Genomic DNA, 15,520 nt, shown 5'->3' on the forward strand with positions numbered 1-15,520 from the left:
TTTAAGTAACTTTTCTGTTTTTAATAATTAAAATTTTAACATATTAGTGGCAAAAAAGTAAAAAATACTTATACAAAAAATTATTAGGTAAAAATTATTTGGTTTCTATATTATCTTTAAAATCAGCAACGTTAATAATTTTTCTTAATATTTATAGAAAAAATATTTTAAATTTTAAAAGTGACAATGTAAGAAAACTGAGGAAGTTAAATCGAAGACTTCTATTCATTTAACTTGTATGCATATAATTTGGAATATATTTAAGTTAAAGAAAAACTTAAGAGTAAAATTAAATCATGAAAACCACATATTTTAGATGTAGTTTATTGTTTGTTGCCTTGTATTGCTATTTATTTTGTCCACTATACACATTCTTTCTCTTAAAAGAGATTATATAGAGATTATATTGTATTATGTAGTAATAATTATGTATTTTAATTTTCTGTTCCTATGACAGATTAGAGATCCTATCATATAACACATGAAATATCAAATGACAGGAAAAGTCTTAAAAAATAAGAAAAATACAGTGATATGAGACCCTACGCTGGGTTTAGAAAGGAGTTAAACTAACACTAAAGTACACTGATAACCGTGGCCTAAGGTTTTAGGGTACAATGGGAAAAGTCTTGGACACCTGATTAACAGGTAGCCAGACAGGAGGAGACCATGGTAATCCAAGGAAAGGAAGAAATGTGTGTGTGTTGCAGAGAGGCTGGGGGAGGCTGCCAGCCTAGAGACAGACATTTTAGCTTTGGGTACAGATGGTTAAAATAAAAAGGCTAGGAGTTTTGGTTTCTAGTCCAACATTGAAACAGCTTAGAAGTCATCCTTCTTGCCCTAAAAACAAGAAAAAAACAAACAAACCAAAAATCAACACTTTTTACATCCATTGGAATTAGGGTAAAATGCTGTCTGATTTTAAAACTAGAGTAACAGGCAAATAAAGAGAATCACAGCTAAGCTGAAGCAGAAGCCTCTGCTGGAGCCTGGTAAGAACTACTAAAGGGCCAATAACTGCTGCAGACTTAGCAAAGACTAACTTGGGAGAAAAAAATTGGAGGCCCAGCCATAGAGCAACCCATACTTTCTCTACAAGTACCAACAGGTTCTCAGGGTGAAAATCTAAGAAAAATCCTCTGTGTCCTTGACAAGGAGGAGCAAAGTAACCATTCTGAAACAGCCCCCAGAGAGTACTTTGTTCTCATCAATAAAGACCTGCTCTCAAGAAAAACTATTTTGCAGAGTCTAAATGACCAGGAAAAAGGGAAATACCCATCTCTAGCCCCCACAAGTCTTTGATGTATAGAAGAGATATACCTAATTTCAGCTCCCGCTAGCTGCCTTCCTGAAGAGGAGGTAGGAAGGGAACTGAGAAATACATGTGAAGGAGATAGGGAGGGAAAGGAGAAAGACATGTGAAGGTCACAGCCCAGAGACACAGGCTCACTAAAAGGCTGAGACTTAATTAAAAGATTAAGTTACACTTTCCCTCCTCTACATTATCTCCATATCAACAAGGCCCCTGTATAATAGCAGGGGATTATAGCTGAAAGAACTGCAAGCTTCAGACCCTATTTACAGACGTCTAGGGAAACCCAAAGACAACAGGGGAGGAAAAGAACAGGGACACTGAAGGAAAATTTAGCCTTTGACAAAAAAGCTACACAAATACTATACAACTAGATAAATGAAAAATCTTGCACTAAAAGCCTATTTATCAGTCCCTTTTACTGAAACGTCATACCTGATTTCCAACAAAAAATTGCAAGGCATGCTAAAATGCAAAAGAAGATGCTCTAAAGAGATGAAGCAAGCTTTAGAACCAGACTCAGATAAGGCAGAGATTTTAGAATTATCAGATTAGGAACATAAAATAGGTATGATTAATATGCAAAAGAGAAAAAGTAGACAACATGTAAGAACAGATGGGTATTATAAGCAGAGAGAGATGAGAATTCCAAGAAAGAATCAAAAAGAAATACCAGAAGTAAAAAAAAAAAAAATGTAATAAACATGAAGAATCTCTCTGATGGACTCATCATACATGAGATATACTAAGGAAAGAGTCAGTGAGTTTGAAGATATATCAATAGAAACTTTCCAAACTGAAATACAAAGAGGAAAAGGAATGAAAAAGACATAATAGAATATTCAAGAAGATGAAACACTCAAAAAAGATGTAACCTATGTGTAACAGGAATACCAGGAGAAGAGAGAAAGGAACAGAAAAAATATTTGAAGAAATACTTGAAGTAATAACAACAAAAATTTTCAAAATTAAACACATACCAAGTGACAAAAATCCAGGGAGCTCAGAGAACACCAGGCAGGATAAATAATCAAACAAACAAACAAACAAAACCTCCAAACCTAGGCATATCATATTTAAACTGAAGAAAATCAAAGACAAAGAGAAAATCTCAAAAGAAGTAAGGGCTGGCAAAGCGGGGTGGTGGAGTGGACCTTACCTTAGATAAACAAGGGTACAAATTACATTGGACTGCTCTTCAGAAACCATGTAAGCGGGAAGAGAGTAGTCTAAAGGTTTAAAGTATTGAAGGAAAAAAACAACCAAACTAGAATTCTGTATCCAGCAAAATTATCCTTCAATGGTGAGAAAATAAATTATTTGTTAGACAAACAAAAATAGAGGGAATTTGCTGCCAGTAGACCTAACTTGCGAGAAATGTTAAAAGTTCTTCATAGAGAAAGGAAAAACATGTAGATCAGAAACTCGAATCTACATAAAGAATGTTACAGAAAGAATAGATGAAAGATATATCTTTTATTTCTCTTATTCTTAATTGATATAAAAAATAAAAGTTTGTTCAAAATAATAGATCAATGTATTTGGCGAAAAAGACTATGGATAAGTGAAATGACTGACAGCAATGTAATAAGGGATGAGAAAAAGGATAAGAGAATACACTGTTACAAAACACCTGCCCTGCATTACCTGGTAAGCAGTATAGTGTTATTTAAAAGTGAACTTATATTACTTGTGTATATTATAATACGTATATTACAAATTTTAAGGCAACCAATAAAAATTTTTTAAAAGTATAATTGCTATGGTAAGAGAGGAGAATAGAATCATATAAAATGGTCAATTAAAACCAGAGAAGTCAGAAAAAGAAATGAAAGACACAGAGAGAAAGAAAGGATGAGGATGGAGAAAGAGAGAGAGAAAGAGAAGGAGGGAGGAGAAGAAAGAGAGAAAGTGAGAAGGAAAGAGAGAAGGGGAGAGAAGGAGAGAGACAGAGAAAGAGAGAGAAGGAGAGAAGGAGAGAGAGAGACAGAGAGACAGAGACAGAAACGGAGATAGAGATAGAGACAGAGACACAGACAGACAGACAGACAGACAGACAACAAGGCGGGGAAGAAATACAGAACAGCTACACATATGGCAGATACCAATTCAACTATATCAATAATCATTTTAAATGTGAATGGTCTAAATCTACCAAAAAAGACAGAAATTGTCAGTGTGAATAATAATAATAAAAAAAAGCCTCAACTTAATATTATCTGTAACAAATGCACTTTAAACATAAAGACATAGATTAAAGGCAAGGGGACAGAGAAAGACAAACCATGGTAATACTAAAAAAAAGAATGGAAATAGCTATGCTAATTTCAAACAAAACTGACTTGAGAGCAAGAAACATCATGTGCACACATATACACATCCTATTTACAAGAGCAACAATAAAATATTTTAGGAATTAATAAGATAACTGATATATAGATATTAAAAAGGAAATTGTGGTATAAAATAAAGTGGTATTTCTATATACCATGTTCAAGAAACAGATGTTAAAGATATCAATTCTCTACATTTAATCTATAAATTCAACACATTTCCAATCAAAATCCTGTAATTTTTTAATGAAACTTAATAAGATTACAAAAAGCATATAGAGCAAGATGTTAGAGAGCTCCTAGTCTATTTTAAGAAGAACAAATTAGAGATATTTCCTTACTAAACACCAAGACCTCATATAAGACTATGTACTAGGAAAGAGTATTATTGGCTAAGATTAGATAAATAGGTCAAAGATCAGAATAGAAAGCCCAGAACCATATCCATGCATACATGAAAGAGATGACATTATGGATCAAAAAAAAGTAAAGAGCAAATTATTTAGTATACAGGCTGAGACAAGGAATTATTTCTTATGAGTGAAATATGATACTGGATACCTACTTCACTTCTAACTAAAAAAATTCCAGGTGGATTATGGACTAAATATGAATGAGAACACCAGAATCTTGCAGAAGAAAATATAGAAAAACATTATACGAAATATATGTATAATCTTGCAGAAAAAAATATAGAAAAACATTATACAAAGTATATGTATAATCTTGGTATAACTTTAAATAAGTTGCAATAAGCAAAATATATCACATAAAACACATTTAACTATAAAAAAAAAGCTGATAAAAAATTCAGAATTCTATTCACTAAAAGACTCTCAAAAAGTTAAAGTAAAACCACAGATTAGAAGATATTTGTACGTCAAATAGCCAACAAAGACTCCATATCTGGACTACAGTTTTAAAAGTCCTCAAATGAGTAAAAAATCACTCAATAGAAAAATTGTCAAAAGATATGAACTAGTCATGTATAAAAAAGGTAAGCAAGTAGTGAAAAAAACATGAAAGGACTCATAGCTGTACTATAATCAGGGAATTAAAAATTAGTATATAGCAAAATACCATTCCCCACCCTTTACAGTAATAATTTTTTAAAAATTTGATGATATCATGCATTACTAAGTATGTAGAAAAATGAAAACCCTTCACTAATAGTGGTAAAAAGAATAAAACAATAAAACCACTTTGTGAACACTCAGAGAATATATACTTAAAAAAAAAAATCTGAAGCAAATTTGCCAAAATGCCATTCTTACATTTCGTAGCTGGCATAATGACAATGTCACAGTGGTATCATCTAATAGTGAGCTTCTATCTCGACCTTGTCCAAAGCTTTCACCATCTTCAAAGAGAAAACTGAAAAAAGATTTAAAAAAATATTATTTTAATAAGTACACAAAATCTGATATAGTGTTTCTTCTAGAAAATGTTTTTTCTAAATCATCAATCCCTTACTAAAGAAAGAAATTTCATATTAAATGAGTTAATAAAAAATATATAAGTGCTAGCTGAAAATTCTCTAAACAATTCTCATTTTTAAATATATGGTAAATTGGTAAGAATATAGTATATAAAGCATTTTAGAAATACAACAGTAGAATTTATACTCTTTATTCAGGCAGGTTCAATGCTAAAATTACTCTCCTGACACTGTAAATGTGATCCTGAGAAGTTTATATCAGTAAAAAATGATAAAGTGAGGAGGAAAAAGAACTATCGTAATGATAGTAACTTCACAGGAGAAAGAATATTGAATGATAAATGCATAGAATCTGTTTAGAATTTCAGAAAATTACTTTCAAGAATTTATTTATCCTTCAAACCATTTATTCTTGGAATTTCTATCATCTTATTTCCCAATTTTCTACTAAATTTCATATATGAGCAGTATAATTGAAGTTAATATTCAAAAATTATTTTAAGAGCTAAATAGAGAATCAACGACCTATTAAAATAATTAACCTAAGTATTTAGCATATGAAGAAAAAAATGATCAGCAGATGATTTCTACAGTTATCTACAATGATCAAGTCTAGTGTGAAAATCTAAAATTAAAATTTTAAAGCATTGGCGGAAACTCAAGATTCATGTTCACCTGTTTATGAACAAAAAAAATAATGGAACAGAAATAACTCTGGTCCTTAGGGTTGTATTGTTATTTAATTTCCAATCTAACTTATGGGATGGTGTCCAGGAACTTATGCAGTTCTGTAGAGTTTTCTTAAGCTCCATAATCTCTGAGACAAGCAATGTACATTAACATTTACAAATGTAATTGGAAATAGAATATGGTTTCTCTTAAAAGGCACACTAGTTGATTAACTCTTTTGAATATTACTATTCTTTCTGACCCGTATATTTTTCATTTATTAAACATTAATTATTATAAGATATTCCATAATGCTAATTTTACTTCAAATAAAAGATAAAGCGAATTATAAAAAATATTTATTAAAAGTAATAAAAATGCTAATGGGAACTGTGCAATTAGATACTTCAGCCACAAAAATAAAGTATCGACTTCCAATTGCTTTCATAATCATTTAGTTGGAATGTCTACCAAAAAATTTTAAAAACAGGTTTTTGGTTTTTTTTTTTAGATTTTTTTCATTTCCAAAATTTTTCTTTTCTTACTTGGGAAGTGTACAGATAGGTGGTTTGGATCGAATGATTTCCTTGTTGACAAGCTCTTTCTCCAAGTCACCTCCAGCTAAACACCAAAGGTAATACACTTCTTCAATAGATCTTTCTGCCAGGTAATCGCTGTTTATATCTATTAATGGCAAATTAAAGAAAATCATAGCTATCTCACTTTCTATTTTTATTAAAAGGCAACAGACAATTATAGTTGATGTTCCAAAAAAGTAAAAAATGAAAAACATAGTAAGATATCCTTTCTAATATTCATAGTATAAAATGCACAGAGAATGAAATGCAGACATATATATATTGAATGTATATTCAATTTCTTTGAGCAAAAGTGGAATTTTTACCTTCCAGATCAGAGATATCTATATATATATCAGATATACTGAGCTCTGTGAGAAACACCTCACCATTTGGAATGAATGTTACTTGAAGATATAGTGTTAAGAACATAGTAGGAACACAATAAATATTTGATTGAATGAGTGTTTAGTAGCTATTTTCTGCCATAACTTACCTCAGGGTAACTTTTTGGTATAAGCGTAACATACTGGTGCCACTAAAATACACATTTTGAGAGTTATAATCTCCACAGAGAAATAAAAGGAGAAAAGTTGATATTCTCTTTAAATGCAGAATACAATAGTATGTACTTCCAATCAATAATATGATTTTTAAAGATCATTTATAATAAATTATATGGAATATAATAAAAAATATTGATGTACTGAAAATTCCATTGGGAATTAGAAGACCTGATTTTAGTATTAAGGTTTGAAATGCTGATAGAACTTTGCTTTAACATAATAATTATTTTTTTGTGTGTGGTGCCATTTCTTCTCCTTGACTCTTAAAGGTCTTTCTCCAAAGTAATTTAAATTTAAAGGATTAAAATGTTAGCTAAGTTATATTTTAAGAACATCTAAAATTGTCTTTTAATTCCAAGATAAGCATCCATAAAGTTTCACTAATGTATTATACACATTGTTGATAAATTCTAAACTGAAACTAGGATAAGATTACTCTCTTTAAAAACAAGGCTTTATATCATTGCCTATGTCATATTTATCATTACCTTTACACAGCTGACTGATATCCTCAGGCAGAGTTAAATCAGCACATCTCAGAGAAGATGAAAACAGACTGGTAGGTTGTTTAAAGGGAGTGTATAAAGGTGACACTTCACTGAACACTTTATCCTGCATTAAATCATCTGGGGTTGGCCTTGAGAAACACATTTAAAATATAGAGCATGAATGAAAGTCATTAAAAATTTCCTAGAAAAATAACGCATATTCAAGGGGAGAGTTAAAAGTCTTAAATATATCATTAGCACAGAATATAAAAAAACTCTTCTTGACAGAGAGTAGAAGTATATCTTTATATAACTGTAAGTAGTAAATGCTGAATTTTTTACCTTTGTTGTATTTTTTGCATCTTATGATCTATCAAAAGTATTACATATGAGCATCTTGATTTTTTACTTTTAGCTTGACTACCATGTACCTGCTTTATTAAATATCTTAAATTAAATAATAAAATTGTAAACATGATATCTCTTGGTTTTCTTCCTATTCTCTTAGTTTAATGTAGCATATTTACCTAAAATTATGCTTTTAATATCATTCCTTTCTTCCTATCATGTCTTGATAAAGATGTTTGTCTAAAGACAAATTAGAATACATTATCTTGAAATATTATATACCTAAGGGAGTTTAGAGACAACTGTATGGCTAACAGTGACATCATCAAATAAAATAAATAAATAAAACTTCTAAGAAATCCTTTTATATAATCAATAATTGTTAGCTTACTTCACCTTTTATCCAAGTTCTTTGCTATAATACATATTACCCAAAACTTGTTCTCATTTCTCTTGTATCGTTTGAGTCTGGAAATATCTACATCCCATAGTTGAGCTGATTTTTGAATTGGAGGCTAGGAAAGGAAGTAGTAACTTTTTTTGGTATATTCCAGTTTTCTCACCATGGTTTAATTTTTTTTTTCATCTTTTATTAACATATGTTAAAGCTATAACTATCAATTATCATACTGATGTCAATTATGTATTATTATATATGCAAATATTGTTATTTAATCCATTAGTATTATAACTAATAATAAAAAAAATCAGCTACTTATATGTTAAAGATCTCAGTATAATCCCAGACTCTTAATAATACCAACCTCTTGGAAGGGTGGAAAGTGAGGCACTTCTTCAAAAGATCTATCACATTTTCAGGAAGCTCCTGGAAAATAAAGAGAGAAGAGAACTACTTAAAATGATCCATTCTAAATATATATTTTACTCAAATGTATGCTAATCTAGGATGTTACAATTTTTTAAAAAGTCTTTATTTGGACTTTACCCAAATTATTATTAGTTTGTCACTCTGAAAAAGCAAATGTCTAAACAGACATAAACGTAGCTTTAAAATAGCTTGCTGTTGGATCCCAAACATTCAAAATAAACAAATCTGCAATAACAGATTAATGACAAACCTTTATAATGTCCAAACAACCATGCTCTTCAGCCAGAACTATTAGAGTGTCATCTACACAGTCTATAAAACAAAAAATTATATGAATTAATGCTGCTTTTCTAATTTATCAGACTGGGTACTGAACTCTATTTTTTTTTTTTAATCGTGTAATGTAGTTTTAGAACTTTGAATATTTAAAAGCTTGTGACTTTTTAAACTTTCCTCACATATTTTAATAAAAACTTCAACACTAAATATTAATCGAATCACAGATACTGAAAGGTAGCTCAAATATAAGTGAGATAAAGCAGTGATTCAAGGAGGTAAAGATGCTTGCTTGCTCTTTCACTCTTTAATGAATATACGCATATTACTCATTTAAATAATTTATTATTTTTTGATGATTATAAGACTAATTTATTTTATTATATATCATTTGGAGAATGTACACATATTTCTCTAGGGATTTAAACTGTAAGTTTAGTCCGTAGACTACATTTAGAAATGTCTGAGACTCTTTAGTAACTATATTATCAATCTTTATAATTAAATGTAGCAAAGAGTAAAATGTTATGCAATTTTATTTATAATTCATTATTTAATATTTATTAATACATTCTGTACATGTCTTTATTTGTAAACCCTATTAACCTGTACACCAATCTGTCATTCTCTTACATGAAGTACTCTATCACTTTTTTTTGTCCTTTTTACCACACATGCTTAATTTATTTCACTCTGAAGTAGGTAACACAAATTCTTATAAATTTGAACTACAAGTATTCAGATCTATGTGTAAAATATATAACCTTATTATATGAGAAAATAAACATTTTTCCTCAGACATAGTCACACAAATCATAGAACAGAAAGCTCAAAATTTACGATAAATTGTCTAAAGGTAAACTGCTATAGAGAAGTATAATTTCATATTCTCAAATTTTGATTTCACAAATTATTTTACTTGGCTAGATTATGAAGCTAATTTTATACTTCACATCCATCCACATTATAATTCCTTAGTGAATAAGGAAAGCTCTACTGTAATAACTTCAGAAGGCACTTCTTTAGCTGTCTTGTTAATATCTATAACTAATCATGAGAAAATTGAAGAAAGTGAGGATATTTCAGTGTACCACTATTTTAGATGAATATATATCTTCAGTGCGTATAATTACTGACAGTCATTAAAGATTAGATTTATAGTTGAAAGATAAATCGTTGACACTTACCCAATGTAAGCAAAAATTTTAGTCTTTCAGAAATATCCAAACTCTGAAATAATTTTCTTCCCTAAACAAAATGAGAAAATAATTCAAGTTAATGTATGCATTTTTCTTTTCTAGGGAGGTCTTTTTTTTTTTTTTCAGAGCTGAAAATGATTTTATCAGGTACTTCTATTTCTCTCCAGAGGTTTTATCAGAGGTTTTATCAGATTTCAAAAGTTAGTTCCACTAAGAAAAAATTATTGGTGATATAATGTTCTTTAAATTGTTGCGTATTTAACATTTCATATATCTAAGGATTATTACATTCTAGTTTGACCTCAGTCTACCTGCTTACTATTTATTTACCCTGTGATGAACACAGCATACACTCGATGCAGTTAAATTTGAATACTTGCAATATAGTGAACACACTTTGCCTATTCAGGTCTATAGACTGACTCATGTTATGTCCTTACCAATAACTTTTTCTTCATGTCTATCGAAATTCCATATATCTAATATCTCATTTTCATGCCTGAATGTTAATTTTGTGAGTTAAAGAATTTAAAATTTAAAATTACTTTCTCTCAGCACTTTAATGGCATTGAATGTTTCACTGTTTTCTTGCTTCCACACTGCTTTAAGTGTCAATCTAATTTCTACTCTTTGTAGGCAATATGTCTTTTGTTTCTGGCAAGGTTTAAGATTTTCTCATCTACACTGATGAATACATCAGACTTAATAAAGGCAGTTTAGTGTTTTGATTAGAGTACAGTTTTAAATGCAGATTGATGGGTACAAATCTGCTCAAATACTTGCTATTATGTAAGTAGGACAAGTTGATTAATCTTTCTATACCTCAATTTCCTAATTTGCAAAAAAAAAAAAAAAAAAAAAAAACTAAAATAATGAGGTAAACCTCATAAGACTGGTGTGAGAATTAATAGATGTTAAAGAGACTGGAAAAATACCTGCCTCTTGATAAGTGTTGAATAAATCTTGCCTATTATTTCATTATTGGTTATCTTCTAAGAGTTTATGTTTTGTTGTTCATATTGTTTTTCTATTCTCCTTACTATAAACGGATATTAGAAAATCTGAATCTATCTTCCCTGTCTTTTAAAATTTATATTTTTGATCTCTTTATCTCTTTGTGTCATATTTTGGAAGAATTACTCAATTTCATCTTCTATTTTCAGTCTAGCCAGTTTCCAATGATCAATCTATTTCTTTACTTCAATAATTACACTTTTTTTTTTCCCCTTAAAACTCTTAGCTGGTTCTTTTTTTTTTGACTAAATATTCTTGATTCATAGTTTCCATAATTATTTAATGAATAGTATTGTTTCTTTTATCTCTTAAAGAACATTTATTTATTTTTAAAGTCTTTTCAATGATATAGATTCTTCTGCTGTTCCTTTTTTATTGTAGAGGTCATCTTTAGATGTTTAGTGTTTCTTAGGTATATTCTCATTTTTTAAAATACAGAATTCTATACATTTTTTGGACTATGGAAACTTCTGGGTGGCAGAGTGGCTGTACTGACTTTCTGGTGATATGGTAAGAGTTCTTAGCAAAATGGTCTTGGTATAGCTTCTTATCTTTTTCCTTAGAATTTCTAGTGTACCCAAAGATCCCTTTGTTAGTTGTTGGTATGCTATTAATTTATATCCTAATGTTTTATATCAAATCTAAGGGTTTGATGAGGCAAAGGAAGATTTAAGCTTATGTTCAGTTTGTCATCCTTAAACTACACTATCTAAACTTTGAGTATCACTTAAAATGTCATAAAGCCCATATGATGGAACTAATATTCCCTCCCTTGGTATTCACACAGCTCTTTGAGTTTATCTTCAAAGTTTATGGATTTGAATTAAATTATAAGCCCTTTCACAATGTGTCTTAATCACAGTTTATTCCTTGTTGCATTTGTCATGATGCTATACATACAGTAAATACTCATCAACATTTGTTGAATTGAATTACTCATATAAGAGATATCCAGATTATCAGTAAAGAGTTTAGATATATAGGTGATGGTAATAAAAAGGAAAAGCTGTATATTTCACATTTACACTTAGGTATGCTTCACATTCATATTCCAATACACTTTTCATTTAGGGTATGATTGTAAGCAAAAATGAGATTTACTATCATTTCATACCAATTAAAAGTAAGATGGTCTAGACAAAGGATAGGGAAGAATCAGAAAATCTGGAATTTTCCCTTAGAAAAAGCAGTGCCAATATGTAAACTACAAAAGTTATTGAATATTTTAATATTAATAATGAAAGCTAACATTTATGAACTGTTTGCTATGTAACATCCTATACTACATACTTTAGATACATTATTTTATTAATTTTTCCAACAACTTTATAACATAGACACTATTATTATTTATAGAAGTGGAACCCAACCCTTGAGAAGTTAGGTTAGCTACCCGAAGTCACATAGCTATACTTTGCAGCATCAGAATTCAAACTCAATTCTCTCTGACTACAGAAGCTTATCTCTTAACTATTATGCTTTACTACCTCTGCTGTTGAATTATTTCTTAAATATATAAAATGAGGAAAATAATGTCTATCTAATTTGTAGATAGAGTAAAAATCAATGAGTTATTATTTTCAAAATATTCTGAAAACCCTGGGAAGACAGAAACAAAAGCTAAATAATAAAAATTTCTATCTCAAAAGATGTCATAGTCTAAGTAGACAAATTTGACAAATGTTATAATAGAAGAGGAGAACAAAGAAGATAAGATCCAAGGCTGGCAGGTATTTGGAAGTATTATCAACAGATCATTAGTTGTCCCTTCAAAATTATTGCCATCTTGGACATGACATATTGTCAGTTGTCCCTCCAAATCCATTCTCAACATTTTTTCCAAATATTTAAGTGTCCAGCTAAAGATTATATTTCCTAGTCTCTCCTGTATCTATATGTGGCCACACGAGTAAATTGTCACAAGTGAAAAGTACAGAGTTGATAATTACAACTTTTAGATCATATTCTCAAAGACAGTTACCATCAATTCACTCCTCTCCTTTCTTTATAGCTAAAAAAAAGTTGAAAAAGGAAACCAGTTGTTGAGAATGGTGGAGCCATCCCTGACAGCCTGGTTTCTGCATGACATTGTGGAATAAAGCCCACCGAACCCTCACTGAACTATTACTATTACACAAGGGAGAAAAACATCTATGTTCTTTAAGTTATTGAATTTTTAATTCCTTGTTTTTAATAGCAGTTTAGTCTTTACCCTAATAAATATAGAGGATATCTGGGGAAGGCCTCATAAAAAGCCAATGTACAAAGTAAGTCTTATAGGAAACATAGACAGTAGGAGAGGAGAAGTTATTTAAGAAGAAAGACTACCACAGAAAGGAGAGAGCATGAACATATCGAAGAATATAAGCAGTTTTAGTGTAAACATTTCTAAAAATGTTTAATTTTTAACATTTCGTACAATGTAAATTTTTTGTGCTTACTACAAGTGTAAACATTTCCAGAGATACCAAAATGACATTTACACTTAGTAAAATGTACATTTACAATTGGTTAAAGTGTAAATATTTCTAGAAATACCAAAATAATAAGCAAATTAATTGTTAAACAGGATTTTGTAAAAAGTCAAATTGAGAATTAAGCTGTTTCTCCTCATATCTAGTCAACTAGCAAAGCAAAAACATTATTACTAAATAGTTTCCCTATCCACAAAGATTATTCTAGTAAACATATAATTTCTTTTTATTAGTTTAATATTTCTTTATACATACCACACAAAGCTCAAATAAAATGATTCCAAGAGACCATACATCTGCTTTGGGGCCAGAAGGCAATGGTTTTTCACTTGGCACGTGATCAGAGGTTTTGAAAATTCCTTGTGCAATTACCTCAGGTGCCAAGTATGATGGATACCTATAATGATATATTAAAACAAAATAATTACTATGAACTACAAAAAAGGAAAGAATAATACCTTTTACCTCTGAAAACAGTATTTATTACTCTGAGTAGTAGCAATGTCAAAATCTATAAAAATATATATATTGAAAAGACCCTCTCCCGTTTCTGTACTCCAGTCACTCATACATGCATAATGTATATATAAACTTGACTACCCATCACCACTGTCCCACAAGGCAGCGTACTAAACACATTACTCCATACCTTCTTTTTTCACTTAAAAATATATTTTAGAGATCATTCTATAAAAATAAGTATAGCTTTGCCTCATTCTTTTTGAAAACTGCCAATGATTTTATTATATTGATATACTTTATTTATTTGACCAAAATTTGATGAACAACATTTTGGAAGTTCCATTCTTTTACTATTACAAACAATGCTGAAAAAATATATTATAAATATTTCATTTATCACAAATATATGTATAACTGATAGACGAATAACTAGATATTAAGGTATATAAATTTTATTTTTTTATTCTCTCCAAAAGAAATGTGTTTCTCTTTTTATTTTATTAACTTTATTGGGGTGACATTGGTTAATAAATTTATATAGGTTTCAAGTGTACAATTCAAAAATATGTCATATTTATATTGTATTGTATGTTCACCACTCAAAGTTGAATTTCCGGGGGTGGGGCAGGTAGATAAGGTTAAAGGGGGTCAAATATAAGGTATATGTATTTTAAACTTGATATATGTATTGCCAAGTTGCCCTTTCACATTGTAGCAATTTATAGTCTCATAAGTAATATGACAGTGACTATTTCTCTTTACCTTCACCAACATAATAAGTTTTTTAAATTATTTTAGTAAATAATGAGTATATACAAAAGACAGACTATTAAATATGAATAAGGTATGAAGAATAAAGCTTCAATGAACACCTGTGTACCAAACAGCTTAAGTAAAGAACACCTTACTATTCCTAAAGGCCCATCTCTGTTTCTCCTTAAATGTGTCTCCCTGGTATCTCCAAAAGGAACAGACAGTTGGAATGTCTATGTTTATATTTCCCTTTCATTTCATTGTAGTTGTACCACATTAGCATCCCTAAAAAGTACATCATTTTATCAAACATATTTCTCAACTTTATATTATTGACAGTATTCTTCTGTGCTTTGAAAATGTCATCCATATTGTTGCGTATAGCTGTAAGTCAACTTTTACTTCATTTTATGAATATGTCATTATGCATTCTAATGTCAATCGTTATTTGTTTGCTATTTTTTAAATAATATAAACAGTATTGCTCAGAAAACTGCATACAGTACATCTGCAAAAGTTTACCCAAGGGTATAAATCTAACATGAAACTTCTAAGTCATAGGACATATACACTTTTAACTTTATGATATCATGCCAAAGTTTTTTCAAAAGAGATTGTACCAATTTATATTCCCACTAGCAGTGTATAACAGTTCCTATCCCTTACTACTTCTCCAATACTTGATAGTGACAGATTTCTAATGTTTGACAATCTGGTATGTGAGACCTATATATCGTTGTGGTTTAAATTTGTATTTCCTTGAAAATTAAAGAGACTGAGG

At 29.8% G+C, this 15,520-nt stretch overlaps 1 protein-coding gene across 4 annotated transcripts in view; it reads right to left on the bottom strand.

The window, feature by feature from the left end:
• The window catches only part of TBCK (TBC1 domain containing kinase), a 159,015-nt gene that overhangs the window by 102,937 nt on the left and 40,558 nt on the right, over nucleotides 1–15,520 (bottom strand). For all 4 annotated transcript variants that reach the window (XM_039848796.1, XM_039848797.1, XM_039848798.1 and 1 more), the window contains exons 6-12: nucleotides 13,780–13,921; nucleotides 10,025–10,085; nucleotides 8,812–8,873; nucleotides 8,497–8,558; nucleotides 7,385–7,533; nucleotides 6,298–6,436; nucleotides 4,920–5,019 (exon numbers count right to left, since the gene is read on the bottom strand). In XM_039848796.1, the coding sequence (XP_039704730.1) occupies nucleotides 4,920–5,019; nucleotides 6,298–6,436; nucleotides 7,385–7,533; nucleotides 8,497–8,558; nucleotides 8,812–8,873; nucleotides 10,025–10,085; nucleotides 13,780–13,921 (715 nt within the window). The remainder of the gene's footprint in view (nucleotides 1–4,919; nucleotides 5,020–6,297; nucleotides 6,437–7,384; nucleotides 7,534–8,496; nucleotides 8,559–8,811; nucleotides 8,874–10,024; nucleotides 10,086–13,779; nucleotides 13,922–15,520) is intronic.

Source organism: Pteropus medius, unplaced genomic scaffold (assembly GCF_902729225.1).
Source record: "Pteropus medius unplaced genomic scaffold, Ma_sr-lr_union100, whole genome shotgun sequence".
NCBI classification, from domain to species: Eukaryota; Metazoa; Chordata; class Mammalia; order Chiroptera; family Pteropodidae; genus Pteropus; species Pteropus medius.